The 18,890-nt window shown below is 37.5% G+C and overlaps 3 protein-coding genes across 5 annotated transcripts; 2 read left to right on the forward strand and 1 right to left on the reverse strand.

Annotated features, from left to right (window-relative positions):
- Positions 1–108: 108 nt before the first annotated feature.
- On the forward strand, positions 109–11,204 carry LOC113563375 (ras-related protein Rab-4A-like). 2 transcript variants are annotated; one of them, XM_026974897.1, is made up of 3 exons: positions 109–232; positions 10,593–10,837; positions 10,910–11,204. In XM_026974897.1, the coding sequence occupies exons 1-3, from the start codon at positions 203–205 to the stop codon at positions 11,106–11,108; spliced, it is 474 nt and encodes a 157-aa protein (XP_026830698.1). In that variant the 5' UTR covers positions 109–202; the 3' UTR covers positions 11,109–11,204. The 2 variants fall into 2 exon arrangements, with proteins under 2 accessions (XP_026830698.1, XP_026830699.1); XM_026974898.1 differs by having other exon boundaries at positions 192–317.
- LOC105287983 (ras-related protein Rab-6.2) lies at positions 169–7,641 on the forward strand. The gene is given in 5 exon segments (XM_011353900.2): positions 169–382; positions 6,713–6,722; positions 6,725–6,956; positions 7,029–7,141; positions 7,144–7,641. Coding segments are annotated over 5 exon segments (618 nt in total). The 5' UTR covers positions 169–202; the 3' UTR covers positions 7,227–7,641.
- Positions 11,205–11,436: 232 nt separating the features above from the next.
- On the reverse strand, positions 11,437–16,929 carry LOC105287982 (cysteine desulfurase, mitochondrial). 2 transcript variants are annotated; one of them, XM_011353899.2, is made up of 10 exons: positions 16,711–16,929; positions 16,369–16,448; positions 16,169–16,285; positions 15,943–16,080; positions 15,664–15,869; positions 15,461–15,582; positions 14,837–14,994; positions 14,486–14,757; positions 14,285–14,374; positions 11,437–11,655 (listed from the first exon to the last, which is right to left on the reverse strand). In XM_011353899.2, exons 1-10 carry the CDS (start codon positions 16,826–16,828, stop codon positions 11,592–11,594), a joined length of 1,365 nt encoding a protein of 454 aa, XP_011352201.3. In that variant the 5' UTR covers positions 16,829–16,929; the 3' UTR covers positions 11,437–11,591. The 2 variants fall into 2 exon arrangements, with proteins under 2 accessions (XP_011352201.3, XP_026830697.1); XM_026974896.1 differs by having other exon boundaries at positions 16,369–16,478; positions 16,711–16,928.
- Between the last annotated feature and the right edge of the window lie 1,961 nt (positions 16,930–18,890).

Here is an 18,890-nt window from a genome sequence, read left to right on the forward strand (position 1 = left end):
CAAATCTCATAACCCCCTTGCCTAAGTTCGTAGCTAGGCTCCGTCCATACGTTCCTGTGTCAATGGTCGCCAGTAAGCGGACTCGAGGTGCGTGGTTGTAGACTGGGGCGAATCTCGCTACTCTGTACGGGAGACATCGTGCGGATGCAGGCACGACGATGATCCGTCAGCAGTGACCGCGACCGGCGCCGTGCGACGCGACATGGCGACTGTCAAAGTGACGGAGCAAAAGGTTATCTTGTGCGGCGAATACGGCGTCGGCAAGACGTCTATATTCCGGCGCTTCGCCAATAACACGTTCGTTGCCAGTAATGATCGTAAGTCTACCCTGGGCCTCGACAACATCGATAAGGAGTACGTTGTTGAGGACAGACGGATACGCGTGAGTGTTCAATGTCGCGTCTGCCTCTTCATCGAGCCAGACGGCGTTTGTTACCTCGGAAACATCTTTCCGACGCTCTCTCGTCCGTTTGTCAAGTTTGCTTTGCGTTTGTGTGTCGCGTACGTGTGTCATCTTATTTCTGTACTTCTCGCATCCCTGTATCGTCGATTGAAGGAAGCTGAGTTGACTCATCCTTGAAGATGCCTCCTCATTGTGCAAAATGAGTTTACTCGTCGCAGACAAAATTTGATGATATTCTTTTGTTGTGGAAGGGATTATATTTGTTCTAGAAATAGGTATTAAAAGCAGTCGCGTCACGTGTATTAACTCCACCATTTGTTTTTTAATTACACACGTAGGAGGCGTTTCTAATTGAGGAGCGACTCAAGGGAACATCGCGAACCCGAAAATTCTGATTTTGATGAAACTTTACACACATGTAGAGGGGGTATATACATGAATTTAGAAATTATCAGTTGATGCCCAAAAACGGTTTTAAGGGGTGAAACCACTCTTCAAATGTAAGTCGCCTTTTTACTTTTCTCGATATATCTCGAAAAGTATTCGAAATATCAAAAAATGTTTTATACAAAAGTTGCATGGTACAAATGTCTCTATTTAATGACATAAATAAAATTTTTTTAAAACAATGTTTTCAAAAATTTTCGTAAAACCTTATTTTTTAAAAAAATTTTATAAAGTTCATTAAATAGGGGCGTTTTTACCATGAAACTTTTGTATAAAACATTTTGTGATATTTCGAATACTTTTCGAGATATATCGAGAAAAGTAAAAAGGCGGCGTACATTTGAAGAGTGGTTTCACTCCTTAAAACCGATTTTGGGCATCAACTGAAAATTTCTAAATTCATGTATACACCCCCTCTACATGTGTGTAAAGTTTCATCAAAATCAGAATTTTCGGGTTCGCGATGTTCCCTTGTCAGTTAACAAGTTAAGGGGGGAGCCTGCTTTAGAACGCTGAAAATAAGGTATATTTTACGAATTGTTTTTGGAGAAACTATACAGCGGATCATTATAAAACTTTGATGCATTTATTAGTACATGTTTAAAGATAAACAAAATTATTTTTTGATTTGAATATATCGCCTGTAGAGGTCGTCCTGGAGAAATCTTAGTGCAGCCGCGTCGCCGGCATTGCAAATTGGTGAGCATTCTCCTGCCTCCAAATTTCGTCCAAACTGAAAAATTGAAATATGTTCTCGTTATTTATGAATTCCCATCGTCGATGAACCAAAGAGAGAAGAAAAAAGTTGAAAAGTGCCAAAATGGTGGAGCTTAGAACACAAAAGTACGATTTTTAGGCAAAGTTGTTGAACTTTTTCATGCAAAAGTAATTGTTTAACTTAATGTTTTTATGAATATTAAAGGTTCATCGACGATGGGAATTCATAAATAACGAGAAAATATTTCAATTTTTCAGTTTGGATGAAATTTGGAGACAGGAGAATGCTCACCAATTTACAACGCCGGCTGCACTAAGATGCCTCCAGGACGACCTCTACGGGCGATATATTCAAATCAAAAAATAATTTTTTTATCTTTAAACATGTACTAATAAATGCATAAAACTTTGATACATTTATTAGAACATGTTTGAAGATAAAAAAAATTATTTTTGATTTGAATATATCGCTTGTAGAGGTCGTCCTGGAGAAATCTTAGTGCAGCCGCGTCGCCGGCATTGCAAATTGGTGAGCATTCTCCTGCCTCCAAATTTCGTCCAAACTGAAAAATTGAAATATGTTCTCGTTATTTATGAATTCCCATCGTCGATGAACCAAAGAGAGAAGAAAAAAGTTGAAAAGTGCCAAAATGGTGGAGCTTAGAACACAAAAGTACGATTTTTAGGCAAAGTTGTTGAACTTTTTCATGCAAAAGTAATTGTTTAACTTAATGTTTTTATGAATATTAAAGGTTCATCGGCGATGGGAATTCATAAATAACGAGAAAATATTTCAATTTTTCAGTTTGGATGAAATTTGGAGACAGGAGAATGCTCACCAATTTACAACGCCGGCTGCACTAAGATGCCTCCAGGACGACCTCTACGGGCGATATATTCAAATCAAAAAATAATTTTTTTATCTTTAAACATGTACTAATAAATGCATAAAACTTTGATACATTTATTAGAACATGTTTGAAGATAAAAAAAATTATTTTTGATTTGAATATATCGCTTGTAGAGGTCGTCCTGGAGAAATCTTAGTGCAGCCGCGTCGCCGGCACTGCAAATTGGTGAGCATTCTCCTGCCTCCAAATTTCGTCCAAACTGAAAAATTGAAATATGTTCTCGTTATTTATGAATTCCCATCGTCGATGAACCAAAGAGAGAAGAAAAAAGTTGAAAAGTGCCAAAATGGTGGAGCTTAGAACACAAAAGTACGATTTTTAGGCAAAGTTGTTGAACTTTTTCATGCAAAAGTAATTGTTTAACTTAATGTTTTTATGAATATTAAAGGTTCATCGGCGATGGGAATTCATAAATAACGAGAAAATATTTCAATTTTTCAGTTTGGATGAAATTTGGAGACAGGAGAATGCTCACCAATTTACAACGCCGGCTGCACTAAGATGCCTCCAGGACGACCTCTACGGGCGATATATTCAAAGCAAAAAATAATTTTTTTATCTTTAAACATGTACTAATAAATGCATAAAACTTTGATACATTTATTAGTACATGTTTGAAGATAAAAAAAATTATTTTTGATTTGAATATATCGCTCGTAGAGGTCGTCCTGGAGAAATCTTAGTGCAGCCGCGTCGCCGGCATTGCAAATTGGTGAGCATTCTCCTGCCTCCAAATTTCGTCCAAACTGAAAAATTGAAATATGTTCTCGTTATTTATGAATTCCCATCGTCGATGAACCAAAGAGAGAAGAAAAAAGTTGAAAAGTGCCAAAATGGTGGAGCTTAGAACACAAAAGTACGATTTTTAGGCAAAGTTGTTGAACTTTTTCATGCAAAAGTAATTGTTTAACTTAATGTTTTTATGAATATTAAAGGTTCATCGGCGATGGGAATTCATAAATAACGAGAAAATATTTCAATTTTTCAGTTTGGATGAAATTTGGAGACAGGAGAATGCTCACCAATTTACAACGCCGGCTGCACTAAGATGCCTCCAGGACGACCTCTACGGGCGATATATTCAAATCAAAAAATAATTTTTTTATCTTTAAACATGTACTAATAAATGCATAAAATTTGATGCATTTATTAGACATGTTTGAAGATAAAAAAAATTATTTTTGATTTGAATATATCGCTTGTAGAGGTCGTCCTGGAGAAATCTTAGTGCAGCCGCGTCGCCGGCACTGCAAATTGGTGAGCATTCTCCTGCCTCCAAATTTCGTCCAAACTGAAAAATTGAAATATGTTCTCGTTATTTATGAATTCCCATCGTCGATGAACCAAAGAGAGAAGAAAAAAGTTGAAAAGTGCCAAAATGGTGGAGCTTAGAACACAAAAGTACGAGTTTTAGGCAAAGTTGTTGAACTTTTTCATGCAAAAGTAATTGTTTAACTTAATGTTTTTATGAATATTAAAGGTTCATCGGCGATGGGAATTCATAAATAACGAGAAAATATTTCAATTTTTCAGTTTGGATGAAATTTGGAGACAGGAGAATGCTCACCAATTTACAACGCCGGCTGCACTAAGATGCCTCCAGGACGACCTCTACGGGCGATATATTCAAATCAAAAAATAATTTTTTTATCTTTAAACATGTACTAATAAATGCATAAAACTTTGATGCATTTATTAGTACATGTTTGAAGATAAAAAAAATTATTTTTGATTTGAATATATCGCTTGTAGAGGTCGTCCTGGAGAAATCTTAGTGCAGCCGCGTCGCCGGCATTGCAAATTGGTGAGCATTCTCCTGCCTCCAAATTTCGTCCAAACTGAAAAATTGAAATATGTTCTCGTTATTTATGAATTCCCATCGTCGATGAACCAAAGAGAGAAGAAAAAAGTTGAAAAGTGCCAAAATGGTGGAGCTTAGAACACAAAAGTACGATTTTTAGGCAAAGTTGTTGAACTTTTTCATGCAAAAGTAATTGTTTAACTTAATGTTTTTATGAATATTAAAGGTTCATCGGCGATGGGAATTCATAAATAACGAGAAAATATTTCAATTTTTCAGTTTGGATGAAATTTGGAGACAGGAGAATGCTCACCAATTTACAACGCCGGCTGCACTAAGATGCCTCCAGGACGACCTCTACGGGCGATATATTCAAATCAAAAAATAATTTTTTTATCTTTAAACATGTACTAATAAATGCATAAAACTTTGATACATTTATTAGAACATGTTTGAAGATAAAAAAAATTATTTTTGATTTGAATATATCGCTTGTAGAGGTCGTCCTGGAGAAATCTTAGTGCAGCCGCGTCGCCGGCACTGCAAATTGGTGAGCATTCTCCTGCCTCCAAATTTCGTCCAAACTGAAAAATTGAAATATGTTCTCGTTATTTATGAATTCCCATCGTCGATGAACCAAAGAGAGAAGAAAAAAGTTGAAAAGTGCCAAAATGGTGGAGCTTAGAACACAAAAGTACGATTTTTAGGCAAAGTTGTTGAACTTTTTCATGCAAAAGTAATTGTTTAACTTAATGTTTTTATGAATATTAAAGGTTCATCGGCGATGGGAATTCATAAATAACGAGAAAATATTTCAATTTTTCAGTTTGGATGAAATTTGGAGCAGGAGAATGCTCACCAATTTACAACGCCGGCTGCACTAAGATGCCTCCAGGACGACCTCTACAGGCGATATATTCAAATCAAAAAATAATTTTTTTATCTTTAAACATGTACTAATAAATGCATCAAAGTTTTATGCATTTATTAGTACATGTTTGAAGATAAAAAAAATTATTTTTGATTTGAATATATCGCTTGTAGAGGTCGTCCTGGAGAAATCTTAGTGCAGCCGCGTCGCCGGCATTGCAAATTGGTGAGCATTCTCCTGCCTCCAAATTTCGTCCAAACTGAAAAATTGAAATATGTTCTCGTTATTTATGAATTCCCATCGTCGATGAACCAAAGAGAGAAGAAAAAAGTTGAAAAGTGCCAAAATGGTGGAGCTTAGAACACAAAAGTACGATTTTTAGGCAAAGTTGTTGAACTTTTTCATGCAAAAGTAATTGTTTAACTTAATGTTTTTATGAATATTAAAGGTTCATCGACGATGGGAATTCATAAATAACGAGAAAATATTTCAATTTTTCAGTTTGGATGAAATTTGGAGACAGGAGAATGCTCACCAATTTACAACGCCGGCTGCACTAAGATGCCTCCAGGACGACCTCTACGGGCGATATATTCAAATCAAAAAATAATTTTTTTATCTTTAAACATGTACTAATAAATGCATAAAACTTTGATACATTTATTAGAACATGTTTGAAGATAAAAAAAATTATTTTTGATTTGAATATATCGCTTGTAGAGGTCGTCCTGGAGAAATCTTAGTGCAGCCGCGTCGCCGGCATTGCAAATTGGTGAGCATTCTCCTGCCTCCAAATTTCGTCTAAACTGAAAAATTGAAATATGTTCTCGTTATTTATGAATTCCCATCGTCGATGAACCAAAGAGAGAAGAAAAAAGTTGAAAAGTGCCAAAATGGTGGAGCTTAGAACACAAAAGTACGATTTTTAGGCAAAGTTGTTGAACTTTTTCATGCAAAAGTAATTGTTTAACTTAATGTTTTTATGAATATTAAAGGTTCATCGACGATGGGAATTCATAAATAACGAGAAAATATTTCAATTTTTCAGTTTGGATGAAATTTGGAGACAGGAGAATGCTCACCAATTTACAACGCCGGCTGCACTAAGATGCCTCCAGGACGACCTCTACAGGCGATATATTCAAATAAAAAAATAATGTTTTTTATCTTTAAACATGTACTAATAAATGCATCAAAGGTTTATAATGATCCGCTGTACAGTTTCTCCAAAAAAATTCGTAAAATTATACCTTATTTTCAACGTTCTAAAGCAGGTTCCCCCCTTAATTGAGCGTGCTGCGTGTATTGCTTTGAGACGAGATGATGCAACGAGATGCGGTAATATCAGGGAATTTATATGCTAATATGTTTAACCGCAAAGTCGTAATTTGTATATATCATTTTATTTAATTAACATAGATTGCTACGTAATGGATAAATAATGTATAATAAATATTTTAATAGATTTGTTGATACAATTGTGAAGTTTAAGTGACACATTTTGCTACTTGTTTGAGTTTGCATTTAATAGTTCTGATTTCATGCCTTTCTAACTTTTGCAGCTACAACTATGGACACTGGTGGCATGGAAAGAGTGGCGTCTGTCACTTCGAGTTATTACAAATTCGCGGAGGCCGCCATTCTGGTGTTCGCCCTGGATAACTCGACGTCGTTTCACCTGTTGTCCCAACACTTGCTCGACATAGTCACGTACGCAGAGAACGCAAAGATATTCCTCTGCGGAAACAAAAGTGACTTGGAGAGCGTTGCGCCCCAGGTCACGGATGCGGAGATGGAGCAATTCTGGTAGTTATTAATTTTCTCTCAATTTATGCTTATACAATATGAAGTAATAACAAATAAAATTTCTGTTTCTAGCGAACAATGCCACAATTTGATATCGGGGATATACAAAACGTCGTGCAAGACCGGCGAGGGAGTGAACGAGATGTTCGAGGATATAGCGCAGCATCTGGTCGAAGCTAACCGGTCGCGATGGAGCTTCACGAGATGGACAAGGACCGATTTAAAATCTCGTACATCGACGAGGCGGCTGATCCCTCGTGCTTGTGTTAACTCGCGAATTAATCCCGCGCACGAACACGACATTTATGACTCCTGAGAATCAGTTTTCTCAGGCTCAACGGCGGATTATAACGCAATGTAACGAAAACTGAGCAAAACTTTTTTTTCACCGAGCACTTATTACAGGTGACTTTCCTATGAGGGAAGGGCGCGTGTCGTCGAGAGAAGGCACGATCTCAAGAAGAGTCCACGAGAGAGAGGGAGGGAGAGGGAGGGAGAGAGCGTGATCTATACACGTATACGTATACGGATGGTGCGCAACGCATGATCACGGTCGGGTCAGGTCTAGAAGGTAGGATAGCTCAGGCGTTGACGGTGAAGATCGTTTTCACATAAACATTTATTACGTATGGAATTGTACCTTAGCCAGCCCGAACCTATTAACGTGATTTACATGACTGGTATATCGCCTATACACTTAATCACTATACACTATTACATAATTTTAAAATTGCAAAGGCTACGGCAGTAACGAGGCACTAGTGCTGAGTCCACTTGATAGTTTTCAAGTCGTACCATCCTCCACCATCTCCCAGAGCGGCTGCGAACAGAGCAGAAGCGAGGATCAATATCTCGATATTTCCTTCTCGGTAAATCGCGCAACGTCGCAGGCTATGCATATGCGTGTGCGCGTGGAACATAGAGGTAAGAACGATCTCGCAAAAGTAAGACAATGTTTTTATGAAACTAAAGGTTTCGGAGGAAGCATATCGAGAAAGCGTTAACGGTTATTAAGGGGGAGAGCCTCCTTTAGAACGCCTGAAAATAAAGGGTATATTTTAACAAATTGTTTTTAAAACTATACAGCGATCAATATAAAACTTTATGCATTTATTAGTACATGTTTGAAGATAAAAAAATTATTTTTGATTTGAATATATCGCTTGTAGAGGTCGTCCTGGAGAAATCTTAGTGCAGCTGGCATTGTAAATTGGTGAGCATTCTCCTGCTCCAAATTTCGTCTAAACTGAAAAATTGAAATATGTTCTCGTTATTTATGAATTCCCATCGTCGATGAACCAAAGAGAGAAGAAAAAAGTTGAAAAGTGCCAAAATGGTGGAGCTTAGAACACAAAAGTACGATTTTTAGGCAAAGTTGTTGAACTTTTTCATGCAAAAGTAATTGTTTAACTTAATGTTTTTATGAATATTAAAGGTTCATCGACGATGGGAATTCATAAATAACGAGAAAATATTTCAATTTTTCAGTTTGGATGAAATTTGGAGGCAGGAGAATGCTCACCAATTTCAATGCCGGCTGCACTAAGATGCCTCCAGGACGACCTCTACGGGCGATATATTCAAATAAAAAATAATTTTTTTATCTTTAAACATGTACTAATAAATGCACAAAACTTTGATACATTTATTAGAACATGTTTGAAGATAAAAAAATTATTTTGATTTGAATATATCGCTTGTAGAGGTCGTCCTGGAGAAATCTTAGTGCAGCCGCGTCGGCATTGCAAATTTGAGCATTCTCCTGCCTCCAAATTTCGTCCAAACTGAAAAATTGAAATATGTTCTCGTTATTTATGAATTCCCATCGTCGATGAACCAAAGAGAGAAGAAAAAAGTTGAAAAGTGCCAAAATGGTGGAGCTTAGAACACAAAAGTACATTTTTAGGCAAAGTTGTTGAACTTTTTCATGCAAAAGTAATTGTTTAACTTAATGTTTTTATGAATATTAAAGGTTCATCGACGATGGGAATTCATAAATAACGAGAAATATTTCAATTTCAGTTTGGATGAAATTTGGAGACAGGAGAATGCTCACCAATTTACAACGCCGGCTGCACTAAGATGCTCCAGGACGACCTCTACGGGCGATATATTCAAATCAAAAAATAATTTTTTTATCTTTAAACATGTACTAATAAATGCATAAAACTTTGATACATTTATTAGAACATGTTTGAAGATAAAAAAAATTATTTTTGATTTGAATATATCGCTTGTAGAGGTCGTCCTGGAGAAATCTTAGTGCAGCCGCGTCGCCGGCATTGCAAATTGGTGAGGCATTCTCCTGCCTCCAAATTTCGTCTAAACTGAAAAATTGAAATATGTTCTCGTTATTTATGAATTCCCATCGTCGATGAACCAAAGAGAGAAGAAAAAAGTTGAAAAGTGCCAAAATGGTGGAGCTTAGAACACAAAAGTACGATTTTTAGGCAAAGTTGTTGACTTTTTCATGCAAAATAATTGTTTAACTTAATGTTTTTATGAATATTAAAGGTTCATCGGCGATGGGAATTCATAAATAACGAGAAAATATTTCAATTTTTCAGTTTGGATGAAATTTGGAGGCAGGAGAATGCTCACCAATTTACAACGCCGGCTGCACTAAGATGCCTCCAGGACGACCTCTACGGGCGATATATTCAAATCAAAAAATAATTTTTTTATCTTTAAACATGTACTAATAAATGCATCAAAGTTTTATGGCATTTATTAGTACATGTTTGAAGATAAAAAAATTATTTTTGATTTGAATATATCGCTTGTAGAGGTCGTCCTGGAGAAATCTTAGTGCAGCCGCGTCGCCGGCACTGGCAAATTGGTGAGCATTCTCCTGCTCCAAATTTCGTCCAAACTGAAAAATTGAAATATGTTCTCGTTATTTATGAATTCCCATCGTCGATGAACCAAAGAGAGAAGAAAAAAGTTGAAAAGTGCCAAAATGGTGGAGCTTAGAACACAAAAGTACGATTTTTAGGCAAAGTTGTTGAACTTTTTCATGCAAAAGTAATTGTTTAACTTAATGTTTTTATGAATATTAAAGGTTCATCGGCGATGGGAATTCATAAATAACGAGAAAATATTTCAATTTTTCAGTTTGGATGAAATTTGGAGGCAGGAGAATGCTCACCAATTTGCAGTGCCGGCGACGCGGCTGCACTAAGATTTCTCCAGGACGACCTCTACAGGCGATATATTCAAATAAAAAAATAATGTTTTTTATCTTTAAACATGTACTAATAAATGCATCAAAGGTTTATAATGATCCGCTGTACAGTTTCTCCAAAAAAATTCGTAAAATTATACCTTATTTTCAACGTTCTAAAGCAGGTTCCCCCCTTAATTGAGCGTGCTGCGTGTATTGCTTTGAGACGAGATGATGCAACGAGATGCGGTAATATCAGGGAATTTATATGCTAATATGTTTAACCGCAAAGTCGTAATTTGTATATATCATTTTATTTAATTAACATAGATTGCTACGTAATGGATAAATAATGTATAATAAATATTTTAATAGATTTGTTGATACAATTGTGAAGTTTAAGTGACACATTTTGCTACTTGTTTGAGTTTGCATTTAATAGTTCTGATTTCATGCCTTTCTAACTTTTGCAGCTACAACTATGGGACACTGGTGGCATGGAAAGAGTGGCGTCTGTCACTTCGAGTTATTACAAATTCGCGGAGGCCGCCATTCTGGTGTTCGCCCTGGATAACTCGACGTCGTTTCACCTGTTGTCCCAACACTTGCTCGACATAGTCACGTACGCAGAGAACGCAAAGATATTCCTCTGCGGAAACAAAAGTGACTTGGAGAGCGTTGCGCCCCAGGTCACGGATGCGGAGATGGAGCAATTCTGGTAGTTATTAATTTTCTCTCAATTTATGCTTATACAATATGAAGTAATAACAAATAAAATTTCTGTTTCTAGCGAACAATGCCACAATTTGATATCGGGGATATACAAAACGTCGTGCAAGACCGGCGAGGGAGTGAACGAGATGTTCGAGGATATAGCGCAGCATCTGGTCGAAGCTAACCGGTCGCGAATGGAGCTTCACGAGATGGACAAGGACCGATTTAAAATCTCGTACATCGACGAGGCGGCTGATCCCTCGTGCTTGTGTTAACTCGCGAATTAATCCCGCGCACGAACACGACATTTATGACTCCTGAGAATCAGTTTCTCAGGCTCAACGGCGGATTATAACGCAATGTAACGAAAACTGAGCAAAACTTTTTTCACCGAGCACTTATTACAGGTGACTTTCCTATGAGGGAAGGTCGCGTGTCGTCGAGAGAAGGCACGATCTCAAGAAGAGTCCACGAGAGAGAGGGAGGGAGAGGGAGGGAGAGAGCGTGATCTATACACGTATACGTATACGGATGGTGCGCAACGCATGATCACGGTCGGGTCAGGTCTAGAAGGTAGGATAGCTCAGGCGTTGACGGTGAAGATCGTTTTCACATAAACATTTATTACGTATGGAATTGTACCTTAGCCAGCCCGAACCTATTAACGTGATTTACATGACTGGTATATCGCTATACACTTAATCACTATACACTATTACATAAACCTAAGGTCGCAAAGGCTACGCAGTAACGAGGCACTAGTGCTGAGTCCACTTGATAGTTTTCAAGTCGATACCATCCTCCACCATCTCCCAGAGCGGGCTGCGAACAGAGCAGAAGCGAGGATCAATATCTCGATATATTCCTTCTTCGGTAAAATCGCGCAACGTCGTCAGGCTAGCATATGCGTGTGCACGTGGACATAGAGGTAAGAACGATCTCGCGAAACGTCCAACGACAAAGCCGTTCCCTCCGCGAAACGACCTCCGTTTCGAGAGCATCGAGGCCAAAGCGTTAACGCGTTATTAAGGGGAGAGCCTGCTTTAGAACGCTGAAAATAAGGTATATTTTACGAATTGTTTTTGGAGAAACTATACAGCGGATCACTATAAAACTTTTATGCATTTATTAGTACATGTTTAAAGACAACAAAAATTATTTTTTGATTTGAATATATCGCTTGTAGAGGTCGTCCTGGAGGCATCTTAGTGCAGCTGGCATTGTAAATTGGTGAGCATTCTCCTGCCTCCAAATTTCGTCTAAACTGAAAAATTGAAATATGTTCTCGTTATTTATGAATTCCCATCGTCGATGAACCAAAGAGAGAAGAAAAAAGTTGAAAAGTGCCAAAATGGTGGAGCTTAGAACACAAAAGTGCGATTTTTAGGCAAAGTTGTTGAACTTTTTCATGCAAAAATAATTGTTTAACTTAATGTTTTTATGAATATTAAAGGTTCATCGACGATGGGAATTCATAAATAACGAGAAAATATTTCAATTTTTCAGTTTGGATGAAATTTGGAGGCAGGAGAATGCTCACCAATTTGCAATGTCGGCTGCACTAAGATGCCTCCAGGACGACCTCTACAGGCGATATATTCAAATAAAAAAATAATGTTTTTTATCTTTAAACATGTACTAACAAATGCATAAAACTTTGATGCATTTATTAGTACATGTTTGAAGATAAAAAAAATTATTTTTGATTTGAATATATCGCTTGTAGAGGTCGTCCTGGAGAAATCTTGGTGCAGCCGCGTCGTCGGTATTGCAAATTGGTGAGCATTCTCCTGCCTCCAAATTTCGTCTAAACTGAAAAATTGAAATATGTTCTCGTTATTTATGAATTCCCATCGTCGATGAACCAAAGAAAGAAGAAAAAAGTTGAAAAGTGCCAAAATGGTGGAGCTTAGAACACAAAAGTACGATTTTTAGGCAAAGTTGAACTTTTTCATGCAAAAGTAATTGTTTAACTTAATGTTTTTATGAATATTAAAGGTTCATCGACGATGGGAATTCATAAATAACGAGAAAATATTTCAATTTTTCAGTTTGGATGAAATTTGGAGGCAGGAGAATGCTCACCAATTTACAACGCCGGCTGCACTAAGATGCCTCCAGGACGACCTCTACGGGCGATATATTCAAATCAAAAAATGTTTTTTATCTTTAAACATGTACTAATAAATGCATAAAACTTTGATGCATTTATTAGTACATGTTTGAAGATAAAAAAAATTATTTTTGATTTGAATATATCGCTTGTAGAGGTCGTCCTGGAGAAATCTTGGTGCAGCCGCGTCGTCGGTATTGCAAATTGGTGAGCATTCTCCTGCCTCCAAATTTCGTCTAAACTGAAAAATTGAAATATGTTCTCGTTATTTATGAATTCCCATCGTCGATGAACCAAAGAAAGAAGAAAAAAGTTGAAAAGTGCCAAAATGGTGGAGCTTAGAACACAAAAGTACGATTTTTAGGCAAAGTTGAACTTTTTCATGCAAAAGTAATTGTTTAACTTAATGTTTTTATGAATATTAAAGGTTCATCGGCGATGGGAATTCATAAATAACGAGAAAATATTTCAATTTTTCAGTTTGGATGAAATTTGGAGGCAGGAGAATGCTCACCAATTTACAACGCCGGCTGCACTAAGATGCCTCCAGGACGACCTCTACGGGCGATATATTCAAATAAAAAAATAATTTTTTTGTCTTTAAACATGTACTAATAAATGCATCAAAGTTTTATGCATTTATTAGTACATGTTTGAAGATAAAAAAAATTATTTTTGATTTGAATATATCGCTTGTAGAGGTCGTCCTGGAGAAATCTTAGTGCAGCCGCGTCGCCGGCACTGCAAATTGGTGAGCATTCTCCTGCCTCCAAATTTCGTCTAAACTGAAAAATTGAAATATCTTCTCGTTATTTATGAATTCCCATCGTCGATGAACCAAAGAAAGAAGAAAAAAGTTGAAAAGTGCCAAAATGGTGGAGCTTAGAACACAAAAGTACGATTTTTAGGCAAAATTGAACTTTTTCATGCAAAAGTAATTGTTTAACTTAATGTTTTTATGAATATTAAAGGTTCATCGGCGATGGGAATTCATAAATAACGAGAAAATATTTCAATTTTTCAGTTTGGATGAAATTTGGAGGCAGGAGAATGCTCACCAATTTACAACGCCGGCTGCACTAAGATGCCTCCAGGACGACCTCTACGGGCGATATATTCAAATAAAAAAATAATTTTTTTATCTTTAAACATGTACTAATAAATGCATAAAAGTTTTATAATGATCCGCTGTATAGTTTCTCCAAAAAAATTCGTAAAATATACCTTATTTTCAACGTTCTAAAGCAGGCTCCCCCCTTAAGTTTCAAGTAGTCGCTCTCTCTGTGACGCCCCTTGAAATAAAACATTCGTATGATAAATCGACGTGCGTGTGTATACCTCATCTCTCGGAGCCGCTTCACTTGCCGTATCGTATTCTCCGCGGTGTAGTCGACCTCTTCGAGCGTCGTGAATCGCCCGATACCGAACCTGGGTGAATCGCAATCGAGTTAACAGTGTCACAGCATTGAGATCTCGATTCGATACTTCGACTCGAGCTGTTGCATCACGAATTTCCTTCCATTTTAAATGTATACCTACCTGATACTGGAATGAGCCAGATCCTCCGAGGCGCCGATCGCCCTCAGCACGTAGCTGGGCTCTAGACTCGCGCTGGTGCAGGCCGAGCCGCTGCTCAGCGCCACGTCCTTCAGAGCCATCAGCAGGGACTCGCCCTCGACGCACGCGAACGACAGGTTCACGCAGCCGGGGTACCAGGCAACGGGATCGCCATTTCGCACGACTTGCGGCAAGTTCGACATTATCTTCTTGATAAGATGATTCGACAGCTTGTTAATGTATCTGTGATCGTACTAAAAAGAAAATACAGTGTGAGTTTTAATATCTTAAATGTGTCGAATGTGTCAGAGCTGTTTCTGTTGTTCAACTTACGTCCATTTCAGTCTTCGCTAACTCGCACGCGGCGCCGAGTCCTACAGCCAAGGGTGCCGGCACGGTGCCGCTCCTCATTCCTCTCTCCTGCCCACCCCCGCTTTGCAACGGCTCCACTCGCACCCGCGGCCTCCTTCTAACGTATAGGGCTCCGATCCCTTGATGAACAGTTAACAAAGTGGATAAAAGATATATATCGACTCAAGGTAATTTTTATCATATTAATTTTATCGTTTGTGTATTAAAAAACCGTGTTGATCATCAAATATAATTGGCCATCATGATTTTGAAGTCGTGATTCTTGATTAATATTCTTCACGATATTCAAAACGTAGAGAACGATAAAGTATTACAGTAAATTTATTTTGACATGCAAGCAAAGGTAAATTAATACCTTTTTTAAAAAAGGACTCTACAAAACTAATGATATGAACAAATTGCGCCAACTACAATGGGTATTTATGCAAACCAGAAAATCTATTACTTTATTACCCTTTGGCCGATATTCATTGTTGATTCCGATTTAAGACCATCTTAAGTACAAAAGGTAAATTAATAATAAATGAAAATAAAACTAAATAAATATTTTTTATAATACTGAACTGTAATAGCACGCAAAATTACCTTTCGGACCGTACAGTTTGTGACCACTGATGGACATGAGGTCAATATTCATCGCGTTAACGTCGACCGGTACCTTGCCTATAGCCTGCGCTGCATCAGTGTGAAAGAAAACCTTTTTCTTTCTGCCAAATTACGAAAGAAGAATGAGACGGGACTGACAATAGAAAAATTAATTTTGTTAGAAAATCCTTCTAGGTACTTACCTACAAATAGCACCGATCTCTTGGATGGGCTGTTTAACGCCAATCTCATTGTTCACCATCATTACGGAAACCAGCGATGTGGATGGTTTAATGGCCGCTTCCAATTCGTTCAGATCGATCAGGCCGTTCGATTTAACGGGGATGTACGTCACGTCAAACCCTTCCACCTCCAAGGCTCTACACGAATCCAACACGCACTTGTGTTCCTAGATACAACAAAAGGTAGTCTTCGAATCTATCAGAGACGCAAAATTCGATGATAAAAAGCTCTTTTCGTACTGTCTGGGTCGTCACAACGTGATTCTTCTTCGCTTTGTAGAACCTCGCCACACCTTTCACAGCTATATTGTTACATTCTGTTGCACCCGACGTAAACACCACTTCCTTCTTGTCCGCTCCTATCAGATCTGCGATTTGCTGTTAGCAGCACAAAACACGCAATTTTTTATAAATCACAAAATCATTAACTGTAGTAAAATCGATCGCTATGATTCAATATACCAACTTGACGAGCATGCTCAACCGCCTCTTCCGTTTCCCAGCCATACATGTGAGTTCTGGAATGTGGGTTGCCATGGTACACCGTCAGGTAGGGCATCATCTTGTCCAACACTCGCGGATCCTGTGAATTAGATCAACGGCTGAGCGCGTGTTCTTGTGCATGCGTAGGATTGCATCATGTGACATCATCATGTTGAAACTCACCAGTGGAGTAGTAGCCTGGGCGTCCAAGTAAAGGGACCTACCCTCCATTGGCCCCTTTTTATACTCGTCTGTGACAGGCGCTGCGGTCCATAATTGTTATTAAAAGGACTCTACAAAACTAATGATATGAACAAATTGCGCCAACTACAATGGGTATTTATGCAAACCAGAAAATCTATTACTTTATTATTACCCTTTGGCCGATATTCATTGTTGATTCTGATTTAAGACCATCTTAAGTACAAAAGGTAAATTAATAATAAATGAAAATAAAACTAAATAAATATTAAATACCTCGACTGACAATTAAATAACCTATTAATTTTTTTCAACCACACTTACATTCATATTCTTCGGTAGGCTCTGACAATCGTTGGCTGCTCGTCTGCAAACAACGATGATCCCTCACGCGATGCAGCGTGGAGACCGCACACCTTATTGATCGAAACATCCTGATCATCCGGAATTAATTCTCACGATGAGGAGCTACGCATTCCATGAACTCGCATGTTCTAACCTCGAAATGCACTTTCCTCGAGCGCAATATCAACAAGCGTGAAGTGAGCAGGGTGGGAGTAAATTCGCATGCGCTGAACTCGCATTGCGCTTTTGAAACTTCCTGTATGTGCGGGCGCATTTGATACCCTGCAAATTTCTTCAGGTAACGCTGTATAAACAATTCCGTAATTATTACTTAACGTCCGTAGAATAATGCATCAATTTTCTAACGTACTTGCGTTAAAGATTGTTTTATTAAGGGGAAGCTGGAGTTGCTAGTGAACTATTTTTTCACTATAGCGATGGTAATTGCAGTTTCGAAAATTCTCTTTATTGCTTGTGCAGAATAAAAAATCCTTCTCCACAAATGAAATATAGATAGAAAGAAAGCCCGCTCTACAGGACTTTATATTCAAAATGGAAAAAAGTTAGAAAAGACAAATGCAAGTTTTTAACTTTTTTCCATTTTGAATATAAAGTCCTGTAGAGCGGGCTTTCTTTCTATCTATGCTTCATTTGTGGAGAAGGATTTTTTATTCTGCACAAGCAATAAAGAGAATTTTCGAAACTGCAATTACCATCGCTATAGTGAAAAAATAGTTTACTAGCAACTCCAGGATCACCTTAAGGGGAAGCTGGAGTTGCTAGTGAACTATTTTTTCACTATAGCGATGGTAATTACAGTTTCGAAAATTCTCTTTATTGCTTGTGCAGAATAAAAAATCCTTCTCTACAAATGAAGTATAGATAGAAAGAAAGTCCGCTCTGCAGGACTTTATATTCAAAATGGAAAAAAGTTAGAAAAGACAAATGCAAGGTTTTAACTCTTTTCCATTTTGAATATAAAGTCCTGTAGAGCGGGCTTTCTTTCTACCTATACTTCATTTGTGGAGAAGGATTTTTTATTCTGCACAAGCAATAAAGAGAATTTTCGAAACTGCAATTACCATCGCTATAGTGAAAAAATAGTTTACTAGCAACTCCAGCTTCCCTTAAGGTGATCCTGGAGTTGCTAGTGAACTATTTTTTCACTATAGCGATGGTAATTGCAGTTTCGAAAATTCTCTTTATTGCTTGTGCAGAATAAAAAATCCTTCTCCACAAATGAAGTATAGGTAGAAAGAAAGCCCGCTCTACAGGACTTTATGTTCAAAATGGAAAAGAGTTAAAACCTTGCATTTGTCTTTTCTAACTTTTTTCCATTTTGAATATAAAGTCCTGCAGAGCGGACTTTCTTTCTATCTATACTTCATTTGTGGAAAGGGATTTTTTATTCTGCACAAGCAATAAAGAGAATTTTCGAAACTGTAATTACCATCGCTATAGTGAAAAAATAGTTCACTAGCAACTCCAGCTTCCCCTTAAGGTGATCCTGGAGTTGCTAGTAAACTATTTTTTCACTATAGCGATGGTAATTGCAGTTTCGAAAATTCTCTTTATTGCTTGTGCAGAATAAAAAATCCTTTTCCACAAATGAAGTATAGATAGAAAGAAAGTCCGCTCTACAGGACTTTATATTCAAAATGGAAAAAAGTTAGAAAAGACAAATGCAAGGTTTTAACTCTTTTCCATTTTGAATATAAAGTCCTGTAGAGCGGACTTTCTTTCTACCTATACTTCATTTGTGGAAAAGGATTTTTTATTCTGCACAAGCAATAAAGAGAATTTTCGAAACTGCAATTACCATCGCTATAGTGAAAAAATAGTTCACTAGCAACTCCAGGATCACCTTAAGGGGAAGCTGGAGTTGCTAGTGAACTATTTTTTCACTATAGGGATGGTAATTACAGTTTCGAAAATTCTCTTTATTGCTTGTGCAGAATAAAAAATCCTTCTCTACAAATGAAGTATAGATAGAAAGAAAGTCCGCTCTACAGGACTTTATATTCAAAATGGAAAAAAGTTAGAAAAGACAAATGCAAGGTTTTAACTCTTTTCCATTTTGAATATAAAGTTCTGTAGAGCGGGCTTTCTTTCTACCTATACTTCATTTGTGGAGAAGGATTTTTTATTCTGCACAAGCA

This window comes from Ooceraea biroi, chromosome 14 (assembly GCF_003672135.1).
Source record: "Ooceraea biroi isolate clonal line C1 chromosome 14, Obir_v5.4, whole genome shotgun sequence".
Lineage (NCBI taxonomy): Eukaryota > Metazoa > Arthropoda > Insecta > Hymenoptera > Formicidae > Ooceraea > Ooceraea biroi.